The sequence below is a fragment of the Acanthisitta chloris genome, unplaced genomic scaffold, assembly GCF_000695815.1.
Source record: "Acanthisitta chloris isolate BGI_N310 unplaced genomic scaffold, ASM69581v1 scaffold22426, whole genome shotgun sequence".
Lineage (NCBI taxonomy): Eukaryota > Metazoa > Chordata > Aves > Passeriformes > Acanthisittidae > Acanthisitta > Acanthisitta chloris.
Genome location: NW_008679038.1, coordinates 5652 through 22785, shown reverse-complemented (window position 1 = coordinate 22785; position 17134 = coordinate 5652). Strand labels below are relative to the sequence as shown.

Below are 17134 nucleotides of genomic sequence, written 5' to 3'. Positions count from 1 at the left end.
GAAAAACACTCAACAGTTTTTGTCACTGCTTCATTAATTATTTGGCTAGAAGGGTGATGGACACATGTGAGAAAGGCTTATAGACCTTTCTCCCTCCCTTGCTCCTAGGCTGTAATTTTTTAACTACAGAAAAATTCAGTTTCCTTTGCTTTAGCAGTGCAAAGATTGGGTCAGTTGGTTGATTGTAAATTCTTTGTTACTGCCTGGTAGCAGAGACCATTTTATTGGTCTCTAATAAATCACTACTAGAATTGGATTAGGACAACACTGGTGATGTTGGACTTCTGTTACAGGAAGACAAAAAAACTGGTCACAAGTCTAGATAACCACAAAATTAGATTTATGAATGGACTGGATTAAGGGAATGGAAAAATATCAGTTTTTAATTGCAGAAAAGGCTGTAAGGAAATGTCATATTGACGCTTTATTCTTGGAGAGCTGCCAAGGCTTTACGTACAGAAGCTGTGCCTTATGAGGTCACATCCTTTATGCCTTCTTTTGATTTGGGTTGTTTTTATACTGGTGTCTGGGACAATTCTGTTTACAAGAAAGAAGCATCCTCCTTTCCTACAGAATAAGGAAGAAATATCTAGAGCTAGCAAATGTCTGATTGTACAGTCTGCTAAATCTGATGCCATTTCTTTTCCTGTAATCTCCTTCCTCTCTTTTTTTGAGAAACAGCTCTACCCCTTTCCCACGTACATACCTGCCGTGGCATACTTTGTAGAAGCACTTCTTATCCAAAGACTGACAGACAAAAATGTATTATGGACAATTAACAAATAGCCAGTTACACAGCTGTCAGATAGGCACCTATTTTAATTCAATTAATTTCAAAAGAGATTGAAAAACACTTTATAAAAGTCCTCTTGAAAGTGATGCTGTGGTTAAGATATTATGATATGTTATCTCATGTAGATTGTTAATGCCAACTTGCCATCTGTTTGCACAAACAGGAAGCACCTCCTGATATCTGTCCTGTTCACCTTTTCTTAACATAACAACCGCAGTGAAAGAAAAAGGAAATGGCTTTGCATTGCACCTTTTAAAGTAACACTTTTAAAGGCTGCTACTCTGCATAGGACCCATCAGTTGGTACAGACATAAATATTGCCTTACTTCTTTCATATCAAACTTCATTAAAAAACATACTGAAAGCAAGAAACACATAGTTGCTTCTTTTCTAACATAAATTCTTCAACAATTTATTGACTCCAAAGTAGAGATACTGAAGATCTATACAAAGAAAAAGCATAGCCCTGAATGACATGGTACCTGCTCCCCTAAACATTGGGTAAGAGGTATCAATGGTGAAATTTCTCCACTTACTCAAACGTCTGGCTTGCCCCTTTTTGTGGGGACAAAACTCTTCTAGTTTTTTTAGTTGCTTTGGTTTTTTTGTGTTTTGTTTTGTTCTTTTACAAGTTCCTTCTTTTGAACGCAGGTAAAAATGTATTAGTGTTCTGAGCACTGTTCTCAATGACAGAAAGAATTTTTTACCAAGGAAAGCACTCCGGCAATTTCTAATGATATTCCAGCTTCTCTGGAAATTTGTCCTACAGACAAGTCTCTTTAGCCACGAGGCTCTGTCTCCAGCTCTTAGTTGCTGCATCCTGGACTTTGATGCCTCCATTGTCCCTGAGGGGCTTCTATGTCACAGAAGTTCACAAATCCACATGTGATCTTTTCTGAAGCCTCATCAGCTATTTCCTTTGAAATCCAGAAGGAACACCTTAATCTGGTCTCTGAAGCTGCTGGAGAGACAATGGAAGGGATTTCAGCACTGCCATGATACCTTCACAGCAGCAGACAGCCAGAAATGCCACTGTGCAGGCACATCTGCTCCTTGGGGGCAAGGTGGGAGTAGCTGCTTCTGCCACTGCACTCATGGGAGGTGTAGAGAGTAGTGAATGCTTCCTCGAGTTGTGTGTGCCCAAGCACTTGGCCTTGTAGACCCCTGCTTGTCCTGATGGGAAGGGATGCTCTTATTTGGCTCGGACACATACCTAGCTGGCAATAAGAGCTCCACAGGTGTCCCCAAAAACTAGTGGTTAGCTCAGAACTCTGACTCAAACTACTCTGTGTTTAACCTAGTGCAGCAAAGCTAAGTTCTGTATTGAACTGCATCACAGTAACATTCACTTGTCATTACTGCTGTGATGCAGTAATTCAGCCAGAAGGTGATAGATCATCATGCCAAAAAGATATTTCATGCCAAGCAGAAGTTGAATTATGGCATTTTTGAGAACTGATTGAAACTTTTGCACCTACAGTGCCTCTTAAGGTTTTGGCTAGGATGAGTTAATTTCTTCTCAGTAGCTGATACAGTGCTGTGGTTTGGATTTAGCTGGGAGGGATCGTAGCCAGCACATGTGACCTGAACAGGCCAAAGGGATATTCAGTACCCCAGAACATCATGCCCAGTGTATAAACTGGAGGAGTTACTCAGAAGGCTCTGGGTTCAGGAATGGGGTCTGGCATCAGTCAGTGCGTGGTGAGTAATTGTGTTGCGCATCACTTGTTTGGTTTTTTCTTTCTTTTAATTATAATTATTACTCTTATTATTACATTTTACTTTGTTTCAATTATTAAACTGTTCTTATCTCAACCTGTAAGTTTTACCTTAGGTTCTGCTCCCCATTCCACCAGGGTGGCAAGGGGGAGGTGAGTGAGTGGCTGTGTGGTGCTTAGTTGCCATCTGGGCTTAAACCAACAGCAGCACATTAAGGAAGAATGGGTGAAACCAACTTGCAGTTATGTGCTAATATCAGAGTTCAAATCGGTACTAAGGTGGAACACTGACTATCTGAACCACAAGCTTGTTTACTATAAAAGACGACATTAAGGAGAAGAAATGGCCCATCAAGACCCTCTCAGTGCAGACTAAAAGGACAACAGAAGCAACCCTGGAATCCAATAACCAACCACCCCCCAAACCGGATGTCTTATTTACTCCATGTTCACTAGAAATTAAGGGACAGGTGCAGCTAAAAAGAAACTTACCTTCTATAAACAGGAATTGATCAGACAACAGAGAATTAAATACTCTGGAAATGCCTGGAGAGATTTGTATGCCATGAGCTTTTTTATGAGAAACCGCCTCAAGTCAAATTGCCAGAGGAAGAGAATACAGACCAAATCACATAGGAGAATAAACATACTCTCTTTCTCAAGAAACATATTTGCTTTGAAATAAAACAATATTTTGCTTTAGGAAGTTGTCTGACCACTGATTCTCTAGGGAAATCGATTACAAATACTAAACCAAGTTCAAAGGCTGCAGCTCAAAGGCCTAGTCAGACAGAAAGAGCCTAATTCCAGCCAAAGAAACAAAATGATTGTTCAATATGTGCGCAGGATGGCCGCAAGGAGTAGGAGTCAGAGAAAGTTAGCCTTGTGACTGTGACAGCTGGTTGTTGATGAGACACATTCAGCTTACTCTAGCAGTGCTACTAGTGCCTGTCAGTCTGTGGAATTGACAGTTTCCATGAAAAAGGCAAACCCCTGAAGTTTCTGTGGCAGTCTGTAGAGCAAACAGTCATAAACTAATGGTTCATTACCTGAATCAGCACCCTGGAAATTCAATGTTTTTAATGTCACATGTAGAATGCATGAAAAAAATGTTATTCAGAAAAATAAAACAGAAATGTCTAAATAGCAGTGGGTTATCAGCGGCTGCAAATGCATATTGAAATGAAACCGTAAAAAAGCAGAATTCAGACATTCCAGCATCAGCAGTATGTGCAGTTTTTATACCCAACAACTTCTTGAAATAAACCTAAGTTTACTCTCAACACAAAGAAAGCATTAAACAACTACAGAGAATAACCAAGATTTGAAAATGCCACAAGAGTGCAAAAAAGGAAAGGATGAGTTAAAGACTCACAGGCCTGAAGGAAAAGATACAGTTTTCTCTACAAAAATGGAACCTGTCTATTATTTCAAAAGAGGCTTAGGGTCCACACATGTCCATCAGCATGCAGCGGAAGGGAAGAATGGTGGAATACGGGCTCTAAATTTAGCCACAATGATTACTGCTGCAGTATACATGCTTTGTTCATGGGCTGAGATGAACTCATAGGTCACTCACTGGTTAACATGAATCTTTACAAATACAATGTCAAATCTTTTACACACATCTCAGGAGTCTGAGCACAAAGAAGTCTTTTTTATCCTATTGGTACCCTGTGTATCATTGTCTCTGGAGCTTATGAAAGGGTTGCTAAAGGCAGTTTCTATTCAATTATGTCACAAAATCCCAAAGAAGCCTTAGGTAACACAGACTGGTTGGAATGGAACTAGAGAAAAAGACTTTACAAAACACTTGGCTTAAAGTCTTACCCATTTATTCAGGTAAAACAGTCTGGTAGATTCCTTTCTGACAATGACACACATTTTCAGAACAAAACAAACAAGCTGCTTCATCCAAAGTCCTGGCTGTGAGAGCAAGGGTTTTTGTGGACATGGCAGTGTATAAAGGTTACAGAAGGTCTTCACGGTTCAAAGTATCTGTTTTAAAGATTTGTTGTTGATACTCAGATTTGTGAAGTTATTCAAGAAGACTTCATCAAAGTGCCACCTCTCAGTGCCAGCAGGAGAGCTAAATATGCTCAGGTCTGGTTCTTACACTTTTTTGAGAAAGCAGAATTGGACTGTGCAAGGTTATTCACTGACAGATTTTTTTTCTACCATCACAAATGAGGATAACATTCCTGAGGAAGAATTCTTGTGCCAGGAAAATCTTTGCTCCATTAATCAATTTTGTTTCCAAGGTCAGGACTTTATTGCTTAGATATAACCAGATGGTAAATTAGCAATCTAACCTCAGAGTCCTTAGATTGCAACATATGAAACTTGCAAATTTCTCAGGATATGAGACTCCCCATAACAATAAAGACACTCAGTGTGTCTGCCCACAGAGCTTCTCTCCAGTGTCCCAGGAGAAAGACATCTAATGAATGAACAATCAGAGGAAGTCCACTTGTTATAGAAGAAATCTGGTCTTTGCAAGCAGTAGAATCTCATCTAGAGATGCCATGTGATACGAATCAAAGGAGAGTCTGGCCTCACTGAAAAGTAATGGCAGTTGGAATAGAAGAACAAAAAGACAGGAGGGAAAAGGCAACATAAGCTTAAAGTGGGGGATAGGGTGGAAAAAGAGGTAGTGAAATTAAGATTGTCATACATGGCTGTAGGCTTATCGCAGAGTCTGGAGCAACTGGTGACGCTCTTTTCTGATCCAAGACATTTAAAAGAAGCCAAGAAGTAAGCAATACAGTGTCTTTAACATGCTCAGCACGAATGAAGGAATAAGTCCTCACTGGATACAAAAACCACTGCCCCTCCCAAATGGGCACAGGGATGAGCATTTTGCTCCAACAGAAGGCACTGACTATCTTTCTGCAACTTTCCACCACCTTGCACATATCCATCTTTCATGCCAACAGTGTTGTCAGTAACACCTAGACACAGAATTCTCCCTTATTGGTTCACAACTTGGTTATCTGCCAGCTTCCCTCCAAGTTTCTCAATCGGAAGTGAAAGTCAAGCTGACTCCCTGCTACCCACACTGGTGCACAGATGCAGCAGTTGCTTCCCTTTTCCCATCAAAGCTTTCATTTGGGTTACAGAAAGATAATCTTTACAAAAATGCTGGGACATGAAAGAAATCAAGAAATCGAAACATCAGAAGAGGAAGACCAAGTTTTTTATCAATACTACACTATCAAAAGGATAAAATAGTGTCCAAAGACCTCGACTACATCTTGTCTGAATGACCAAAAGGCAAGAGGCATCCGTCCCTAAAATCCTCTGAGCTTCATGACACACCATCAAACATTGACTGGTGGTGAGACATGATGGAAGAGAACTTCCCCAAAGTGAAGAGGACTTTGTACGGGAGCAAACATGAAGTATGGAAAACAATGGAGATGCAGGCGAAGAGATGATGAAAATGAAGGGACTCAAGCACAAGTGCCATGAGGAGAGACTGAGGGAGCTGGGGGTGTTCAGCCTGGAGAAGAGGAGGCTCAAGGGTGACCTTATCACCCTCTACAACTACCTGAAAGGAGGTTGTAGTCAGGTGAGGGTTGGTCTCTCCTCCCAGGCAACCAACAGGAGGACAAGAGGACACAGGCTCAAGCTCTGCCAGGGGAGGTTTAGGCTGGATATTAGAAAGAGATTTTTTACAGAGAGAGTGATCAGACATTGGAATGTGCTGCCCAGGGAGGTGGTGGATTCACCATCCCTGGAGGTTTTCAAGACAAGACTGGATGTGGCACTTAGTGTCATGGCCTAGCAACGATGGTAGGGTTGGACTTGATGATCTTTGAGGTCTCTTCCAACCTGGTTGATTCTATGATTCTATGAGGATGAAAAATGGCACAGTGGGGTATGAAAATGTGAAAATGATATGAATGGGAAAAGAGATCAGATAATGGGAAAACAAAAAAAAATAGGATAAACTATTTAAATTACAAACTAGGATAGACATAAAAGCATGGAAAAAAAAGAACGAAGAAATCCATGTCTCAATGCAGTAAGAAAGTAGCAAGATGGCATTTTTTGAGGGAATGAATAAATACGGCACACATTTTATTCTACTGCCCAGAAAAGTACGTAGAGGTGTTGCTCAGCAATTCTCCATTTGTGACAAGGTGATAATTTCTCAACAATATCCATGGGAGAAAATAAAGAAGTGAAAGATTTCAAGATGCACACTACCATTTGTTTAAGTGCTGTATCCACAACAACTAGAAACCAAGACAAAAATCAGTCACCATATGACCACACTTCACTGAGAGACTAGCATGCCACAGTTTCTAACAACATATTCCCACACAATACCATTGAATATTTAAGGGTTAAAATGAGATACATCAAGTAATGAAGTGGGTGGCTTTATGTTCAAATTCTACCACATATTCAAGTTACACATTGCAGTCATGGGTGTCTGACAACCCAGCACTCATACACAGCTCCTTGCTTAAGGCTCCTCCAGCCCAGGACATTTCAGCTAGAAAGACTGAAAAGCAAAGTTCAAAGAGGTGACAGCAAAGAAACTCTGGAGTGACTGTTCTTTGCTTTATTTCCTTTTCCGTAGAAAGCATCTGAACTGCATTGTGCTTTGGATAAAAGGGCCTAGTGAACAGCAGGAGAAAAAACCACCATAAAATTATTTACAACCCAGTATGTTGGTTGTACAGTATAAACAACAAATGAGAAACACTTTTCCCTCAGTTTCTTTCCCTGTTTTTTCTGTGGGTGGTTTTTTTTAATTGTTGTTGGGATTTTTTCTTTTTTAAACTTTAGCTTTTCTTGTGTTGGCTTGCACAACTTGTCAGGCTCGCATTCTTCAGAACTTCTTGCAAAGACCTGGAGAATAAGCTTACTACAAAAAGCATCTGTGTAAGAGAAGGGCCAGAACAGAGTTTGCCATATTGCACAGACAACAGAGCACTGTTAAAACCACCAATCTTCTTTCTCTGCAATACTACCAACATACAGCTGTGCTGGTTTGGGCTGGGGTAGAGTTAATTTTCTTCACAGTGGCTAGTATGGGGCTCTGTTTTGGGTTTGTGCAGAGCACAGGGTTGATAATATGGAGATGTTTTTGTTATTGCTGAGCAGAGCTCACAGAGCCAAGGCCTTTGCTGCCCCCCTTCCTGCCACACTGGCAAGGAAGTTGGGGGTGCATGGGAGACTGGGAGGAGACACAGCTGGGACAGGTGACCCAAACTGACCAAAGGGATATTCCACACCATATGACACCATGCTCAGTATATAAGGTGGGAGGAAGAAGGAAGAAGGGGGAACATCGGGAGCGATGGCATTGGTGTTCCCAAATAAGCATTATGTGTGATGGGCCCTGCTCTCCTGGAGATGGCTGAACACCTCCTGTCTGTGGGAAACCATGAATTAATTCCTTATTTCACCTTGCTTGTGCGTGCAGCTTTTGCTTTCTCTATTAAACTGTCTTGATCTCAACTCATGAGTTTTCTTGCTTTGACCCTTCCAGTTTTCTCCTCCATCCTGCTGGTGGGGCAGTGAGTGAGCAGCTGTGTGGTGTTTGGTTGCTGGCTGGGGTGTAACCACGACAACAGGGAAACTGCATTGTCTCTTTTTTCAAATAGATGAACTCAAGAGTAAAGGAGCAGGGGGAATGAGCAGAGCACCTTCTCAAGGGGCAGCTAAACAAAATTGTTACACTATGGCATACAGAGGAAAGTTAAAGTTCACTCCCCACACCAAACAAAACGGAAAGCAGGAGAGAAAATGTTAATTTACCTCACCTATGGCACACAACCTACAGACAACATATTGGGACTGCAGAAATCCACAGATCATTCTCCTAGAATATAATTCAAAGCCATATCTGATGACTGACATATACCTCAAAGCTTTTACTGTGTTCAATTTCACGAAAAAAAACCTGCCTAAGAAACTGATCTGCATTCTTTATCAGCTTCACTCTCACAGGTAAAATTATCATCTAAATTCCATCTGTAACGTGATCTGTTTCACTCCACTGTCTTCCAATTACACCTTTCCAAATCTCTAAAGGCAAAAGAACTGCCCAAGTACAGCAACCCAGAAAATGGTTTTCAATTTTTCAATTATTATTTGAAACTGAAATTAGCCTGCTTTCCATTTTTACCACTAGACCTCAACTTTTGTGAACAATGCTCTTGGTGATTTAGTTGATGGCCAGTAAAAAGTGAGTCATTAAAAAAACCCAGGCTGGTCAAAAGTTTTCATGACACATCTTTTCCAAAGAGCTTCTCTAAAACATTCCTCATTGATCTCATCACCTTCTGATCGCTGTTTCACAGATTAGCACTACCAATTAACTAAATGCTGTGACAAGTTAAAGGCTAAACATGAAGGTAACTTGAAAGTGTTTCAGCAGCTTGTAAAGGGAAGCATGGTACTGATGTTCAAACAGTGTTCCTTCATTTTACTCAAACCCCTCCACCTTTTTAAAGTATTCTATTTGAAGCCAAACATGAAAAGACATTTTTCCACTTTCATTGTTCATAGCCTAAGGAAAGGACAAGATGAGAAGAAAATGTTATCAACTGTTCTTTTATCATTCTGAACTTATTTACCACTTTTTGCAATTAAAGATATATTAGAAAAACTGTCCTTCATAACTGGAAATGGCTTCTTCCTCTTATCTGAATAAACCTGGCTGCACTCTTCCCACCTGCTAGTAACCCAACACACACTTTCAATTCATCTTCTATTACAATGGCAACATTCAAGAATTGAGTAATTTCTAGTTCAATGATGTTAAAACTGATTAACAGAGAAAAATAGATTAGGAACTTTCTACCTGAGGAACAATTTCATCCTATTGAAATGTTAAGAACACAAGGAAAACAGAATGATGCTATCAGGGACAAAGAGCAATCCTCCAATGGTAGGTGAAAGCTTTATGCTATCACACCTCTAACTCTGGCAATGCATTAAGGGTAACACAGCTACAGCTACTTGCACTACACAACAGGGACTCATGTACCAGTACAGAGCTGTGTTTCAGGCAAAGGAAACTCAGTAAATTGCTCAAATTGCTAGGCTGTGAGTAAATGGTGAGCAGTATAGGTTCACATAGAGCAATGCAAGGCCCACATTGTCCACTAGTAACATATATATCTAAGTAACACATATATCTAAGAAATATATGAAAAAATTAATTGAGACACCACTGGCCTTGTTTTACTGCCCTACAATGACAAGTATGAGAATATCTGAATTTGCTGGTTTGTCTAAAACAGGGAAAATAAAAAGGCTCTGTCATTCAGTTCAATAAGGAAATAAACAAAGAGCATTAAATGTGGCAAACAGAAAGTCCCTGTGGTGTACCTCTGTAAGAAAGTGTGATAACTTGATTTCTGCACTCTCTTAAAAGAAACAAACCTTACATCTGCAAACAAAGGAGCTACATAGACATTTTTCATCCCACTGAAACAGATGATAACAACACAGACACTCAGACGAGTTGCAAGGATTTTGACTTCCTAACTTTCCACAATGGCCCTTATTGAACACCTTACCTTTCAGCCTCATTTTTGGTGACATATTTGGTGACTATGAAAGGAATTCCAGAAGTACTGATAGCATTACAGGACTGAATGACACTCCGTTTACATCCTGTGAAGCAGTTTTAACATATAAAGCTATACAGACCACTTAAATGGCTATCAGGAGTACAACAGTGTATGAAAGATTGATAGAGAAAAATAAAAATCCCCACATTATTTTTAAGAAACAGGAACCACACAAGACATATGAACCAAAATTGCATTTTTCTCATAACAATACAGTCCTTAAAGAATGCAGAGCAATACCTGCTGCTGTCTTTGCCGCCTCATTTGGGCAACCTGAGACATCATGATCTGGCGATCCAGTAACTCCATTCTCTGCTGCCTCTGGATGTCAACTGTTGCTCCCATTCCTACTCGAACTTCATTCGTTGGTTCCGCAGACGAGAAGATTGGTTCAAGAGTCCAAGAAAATATCTTTGCTACCCATCTGGGTACACAAAGAATTCGATGAACTTTTAATATACTGCTATTGTAGCAAATCCCAGAAATCTAAAACCAGAAATGAATTGTTACAAAAACCTTCAAAACAAAACAACTTGAATACTTCAATTTTACTCCGTATTTAGCTGCAGGTAGCTGTTGGTCTTTCTGGTTTTTAAAGCACTTTTTACTGTATTTACCCAGAGTTCTCGGTCAAGAATCAGAGACCGAACAGGGGATTTCTTTACCTTCAACTTCCCCACAACTACAGACTATTACTTTTTTTAATCCATGTACTGCATTGCCTGTGACTCATAAAGTTGCTTGGGGTTTTTTGTTTGTTTCAGAATTTGAGCCCAAACTAAGCAGCCCTTTCTCAAACTAGTCAAAATTTAATACAAATTTTCATTTCTAGTAAAGGAACTGTGTAGGTTATACTGCATGCTGACCTGAGAAGGTTAAGGCTGCTCTTGAGGATGCTGAACCACTGTAAACACTCCTTCAAAACCTCCTTAAGGCTTCTGCCCCCACCACCCAAGTGTCTCCCTTCTAGTAAAACTAAAAGCAAACCAATGGATTTGAAGTTAAATCTGAGAGTATGCACAGGCTTATTCCAGAAGAAGCCCATCTATCTTTTAGGAGGAAAAAAAAAAGGTTAGAAAACCAATACATTAAAAACTGCAATATTGAAAAAGTCTGTTTTTGTGAGGCACTTCTCCCATCTATGAGAAAAAGACCCATTCCCTGTGTTCACACTCATGCTTGCCCTGGGGCTTGAGTTCATTTCAGACTCAGGAGAAGCAGCAGAAATCCATGTGCCTCATGAAGGACCTACAATCATCACTCAGCCATCATTTTAAACCCCACTACAAAGCCCTAGCACTGGAGCCCAAAGCAGTCTGGTCTGCATTCTGCTTTATGCCACATTTCAGTATTTGTGACTACTTATTGTCTGTTATGCCACAAGAATTCTGCTGTGACAGCAGAGTGAAATGAACAGGAAGAAACATGAACCTCAAAAAATCTGTTCACATACTTGAAAAAGGCAATTATGCCAGAACCAATGTAGAAACTTCATAACTGGAGTTTTTATTTATTTGGGGCTATTTATTTTATCTCACTGGCATTTGTAAAAATATACTAAATGTATTGCTGAGTATACAAAGTACAGAAAAACGCAAAATTCGTGGGGAGGGTGAGACATTGTTCAGATTATTTACAAGGTTATTGTTAATTATCCAATAAGACTTGTAGCAAACCCACATTGTGCTTTGAGAAACACCGATATTCATTTTATTCCACTTTCATTTTATGACTGCTCTCAGGGTTGGATGCAACACCAATCACAGGCTGCCACTCCAAAATGAGAAAGAAGAGCTTTAAACTACCCTTAAACCCTTCAATCTTTATGTGTTAGGAGAAAGGAGGTAAATATGAAGGGATAGAGTGAGGCCATAATCACATCAGAGTGAAGGCTGCTTTTAACAAAAAACTTGTGTATTCAAAGAAAGGTCCTAACTGGACTCCAGGAATTACAAGGCACTGGAACAGAAGCTTCCTCATGACCTCATAAATTCTTTCCTCAGCTCCAGTGAAACTGCTCCAGATGACTGTAGTGTGACTGAAACTTGTGCACATCAACTGGAAACTAAGAACTATAATTGCCAAAGAATAAGAGGAGGAAAATTCATATCACTTCTGCAACTAATCTGCTTTTGGTATGTAGTACTTGAGGTATCTACCTAGCAAGAAGGTCCCTCAGAAGCTAGCCACCTGGTCCTGAGAGAGTTTGTAGCTAGGCTCCTCACTCAAGAAAATCTGGATTGTACTGTAAGTGGTAATTCTTTTGGGAGCAAGAATTACTGAACCAAGTTGCAAATGTTACATATCACAGAATCATAGAATTTAAGGGTTGGAATGGACCTTACAGATCACCTAGTCCCAAACCTCCCTGCCATGGGCAGGGACATCTCCTCACTGGATCAGGTTGACAGGCATTGAATCTGAAGACTTCTTAGATGAAAAATGCACAAGCAGCACCAGAACCTACAAATTATCTTACTTTCTCCCACCTCATTAGGTGCAGGTAGTGTCATTAAGCTACAGAGCCAGCCCCCAGTTTGCTTCCAGGGAATCTGCATTCCTGATTGCACAGGTGTAACCAGGCAGGGAAAGAACTCCCACTCAAAATACTTTGTCCCTCACTTCTTGCAAATGTCCTTCTCAGGTACTGATCTCTGCTCTCTCTAATCACCTACATTTCTTTATCAAGGTCTCATGTTTTGAAGGCACCCTAAATCTTGAACGGGTTCAAAAAGTCACAAGAACAAAACAAGGCAAGTGGTGATAGGAAAATCTACATCTCCTTGAAAGTATGACAAATCTTGACACGTGTCTGAACATATTTACCACAAAGAGAACCATTTTTTTTATCAACCCAAGATAGAAAATACAGCAAAGAGATAGCAGCAGCATGTCTTTAGTGTCAGTACTTTGGAACTTGCTTGTCTCGGAAGGGAGGGCATACTGCAAGCACCTACTAGGAGCTGCATCAGTAAAAGAATTCTCGTATTTTTCTAAGTAGAGATGGCTAGTCATAGACTCATGTAGGCTGGAAGAGACCTTTAAGGTCATTGAGTCTGACTGTCAACCCAGCACTGGCAAGTCCACCACTAAACCACGTCCCTAAGTGCCACATCTACACGTCTTTTACATACCTACAGGGATGGTGACTCAACATCTTTCCTCCCTAGGCAGCCTGTTCCAGTGCTTCACAAACCTTTTAGTGAATTTTTTTTCCTGATATTTGATCTAAACCTCCCCTGGCATAACTTAAGGACATTTTCACTTGTCCTGTTTGGGAAAAGAGACTGACCCACATCTCATTACAACCTCCTTTTAGGTAGTAGTAGAGAGTGAGTCATTCCAGAGCATTTAATCAGAAGAGAAGGTTTTATAAGACTAACAGTGTTATAGACCCTGCTAAAATGGAGAATGGCACATAACAATGTGTGTGAGACTCATATGCATAGTAGCTCCTATCTGCCTTCATAGCTTTACTGAGCTCACTGGAGTAGAATGCTTGCTCTATAGCCAATGTACCAGTTGCAGTGTGCTGTCTTCTTTCTCCTTGCTGCTCCTCAACAGCAGACTAGTGTCCTGGCCCCTCCTTATCTTGTCTTAGACAGAAATTCATTGCATAACTCAAATGTGTAGACTTTAGCGGTCAGAGTGCAGGAAGTTGAGAAGCCTGACAACATAAAGTTCACAATAAAATCTAAAATAAATAGCACCTTGTCAAGGAACAAGACAAAACTGTGTGGGACTAGCAGAACAGAAGTCTACTACATATACTTGCCAAGAAACGTACTGTGGACCAGTAACTGCTCAGAGTAATCGTGTGAGACTGCAATTCTTCATAAGTATTAGTGTATGGAAGGACTGCACACTGGCAATCCACCTTGTTACCTCCACATCTGCAAAGATTTCAGTGCCACTCCACTTCTTCCTTCCCCTGATTTTCTACTACAGTTATAAAGCTATTAGATGGAAGTATAAGAAACTCTCAAACACTGTGTTGAGTTTTAACAAATTTTCAAGATGTTTCACCTATTGAGGAAGAAATACCTATGTGCTTATTTCCAACAAACCCAGAAAGGAGACACTTGTAGTTAAAACAGGCCTTGTGATTCAGTCTGGTTCAGTGTCACACTCCCAGCTTAACATCACGTATTTCCAAAGAACTTCCTCTTTAGCTGGTTCACATGCAGAAGTATAGATAGATATCATTTTAAAAAACACAAGCTTTGACAAAGTATAAACAACTTTTTACACCATTTTTGCTAATATTGAGTTAGATTCTAGTGTTTAAGAAAGCAAAGCAACAGTGTACACAAAGTGATCTCATTATATCCCAACTTCAGCACTGCACTTCAGATTAAAGGGCTACTGCCCCCAAACAGAGGAGCCTCCACTGTGTTTTAGCCTCTAAAATGTCACCACAGAAAGATGCTGTGGTTGTGTTCACATTGTTAGAATGGAGAATTTCTGGTCAGCAAGGTAAGACGCATCTTAGTTGTTTTCTGTTAGTCACAACATCTTAACCTACAACCTCATCCACCCTGGATGTGTGCCACGACTTCTCTTCCCCTTCCCTCACGTCCTTCTAAAGTTGTACATCTTTCAGAAAAAGTAAGTAACTAGTTTCTGTTACATTAGGTAAACCAAACATGGAAGGTCTCCAGTATTATACATGGCAAAGACACATATGCTCCACTACTAGCTGAGATATTTAAAATTACTGGACTTGATTAACACTAAAAAAAGAAAGCAAACAGAAAAAAAAGTAGGCAGACTGGTGTAGAAACTGAGGCTGAAAAATTTTGCCTGTTAGAACTTGACAGCAAATACTCAATTATTTTGTTCTGAAAAATTTGAATATGCTCATCATAGGTGTTCAAGACTTGGCTATTTTCAGGTATCAACAAACTGAAAACAAATAGCATTTTTCTTGAGGTGAAGCAACATTTTTATACCTATTTTATCTGCTTAATCCGTAGTATGTTCTGAGTGAGATAAAACTAGGATCAAAACATGGGCCTGCAGCTTGTGCTGAGATTCTGTATTTATCTGGATTAGAGAAACGTATTTGCAGAACCAAGAGGGATAGTGTGAAAACCACCAAAACAAAACCACTACACGTGTTTTCAACTTGTGTCACAACTGTAACACAACAGATTATTTAGCTTGGATTTCCTTCATAGAAATAGTTACAAATAGCATGAACAGCTCTTGTGATAGTTAGCTTGAGAGAAAATTTAGATTATGATGATTCTAAACGAATTATCTTCAATTTCGTTCCTAGTTGACTGGGCTCAAAAATTTCCCAGATACCTTGAAATATTTTTTTTCAGAGTCCATCAATGCTACCTTCATTGGTGAGATGCAATTGTTATCAGCTCTCAAACACTGTGCATGTGCAAGCATGACTGTGCTGCCAGTTCGGCACAGTACATCTATTAACTTGTACTTGTGACCTAAGCATAGGTTCTCTTGGGTCTCTGCTAGCGTTCTGCAAGTGATTATCAGCATTTTGTTAACCAAATCTCTTAAATTAAGATCATGATTTGATTAATCTGCCCTAATGTAGACATCTGTAATGTAAAAGTCTACTTACAAGCTGGTTGCTTAAAGCTGGTTTCATAGTCAGCAGAGAAACGGGCACTCTGACGATGTGACTCATCCTATGGCAGATGTCTCCAAACACAGCTGAATTACTCTCACAGATTCCCTCTCTGAACAATGGTAACATTGCAGCCAATAAAGCAAAGCTTGATAGAAGCAATCTAACTCTTAATGAACCAGTTGGTACAGTTGACCAAGTTGACCAGATTTTGGACAGAGAAACACTTCCTCAGATCTGAGAAACTCAGCAGTAAAACACAAACCAAAAACTAATATCCATTTCTCTACAGGATCTTAGAAGCCATAGATATAAAAGAGAAAGTATCTTATGATACATTATTACTTTCTCCTGTCCTTTCTCACTACTTTCTCTTTCTTCCAGAACTGGAAATAACTGGATCTCCCTCCTCCTCCAGCAATTACAACCTCATTTCCACACTATTATCCCCTGCATACCAGATGAATCAACCACTTTTTTTCTCAGATACTTTAAATGATGCAGGAGTAAGTGCTGGCAGCTTAGTCAACTGTCACGTGTTTACATGTAGCCATCTTGACATGAGCAAGGTCTCTAAGCTCCCACCAGAGGAGATTACATCAATACAGTCAGTAGAACACAGAGACACTCATGTCGAACTGTCATCTACAGTCAGACAGCTGAATACCGAGCATGGTCCATATGCAGATACCTCACATTAGTTTTGGGGGAGATTCAGAACAACTGTTAGTGTACATATGGATATCTGCACCTATCCTAAAGTTAGTAGACAGGCAATGTTTCTTTTTTATTTTCTAATCTTTGTTATTCTACTGCTTTCCCATTTCTTATTTTGGGCTATGCACTTCACAGCCTATGTGCTGAGCTTCCTGAACTGTGTTGCCACCAGGTGAAGGGACATGATCCTTGCTCTTGTCTCAGTGTTGTTGAGGTTGCACAGCTGGAGTACTGTGTTCAGTTCTGCATTCCTCAGCACAGGAGACATGGACTTGCTGAAGCAAGCCCAGTGAAGGGCCATAAAGATGACCAAGGGAATGGAGAATCTTTCACATGAGCAGAGGCTGAGAGATGTGGAACTGTTTGGCCTAGAGAAAAGAAGGCTCAGGGAGATTTTATCAAAGTATATAGGTGCCTCATGGGAAAGAATGAAGAGGATGGAGCTAGGCTTTTTTCACTGGTGCCCATTGATATGACCAGAGGCAATGGGCACAAATTGAAACACAGAAGGTTCCCTCTGAACATCAGGAAACACTTTTTCACTATGAGAGTAATCAAACACGAGCACAGGCTGCCCAGGGAGGTTGGAGAGGCTCCATCCTTGGAGACCCTCAAAAGCCTGAACATGGTCTTGGGGAAAAGTCTGATGACATTATTCTAGTAAGTGGAGGGAACTGCATGTCCCAGGAGCACATTTGTCTTCTGCTGG

At 40.2% G+C, this 17134-nt stretch overlaps 1 protein-coding gene across 1 annotated transcript in view; it reads right to left on the bottom strand.

Moving 5' to 3' along the window:
- The window catches only part of UBAC2 (UBA domain containing 2), a gene marked incomplete at its 5' end in the record, with an annotated part of 29381 nt that overhangs the window by 7952 nt on the left and 4295 nt on the right, over nt 1-17134 (bottom strand). Inside the window, one exon of the mRNA XM_009077155.1 lies at nt 10350-10595. Coding sequence (XP_009075403.1) covers nt 10350-10595 — 246 coding nt within the window. The remainder of the gene's footprint in view (nt 1-10349; nt 10596-17134) is intronic.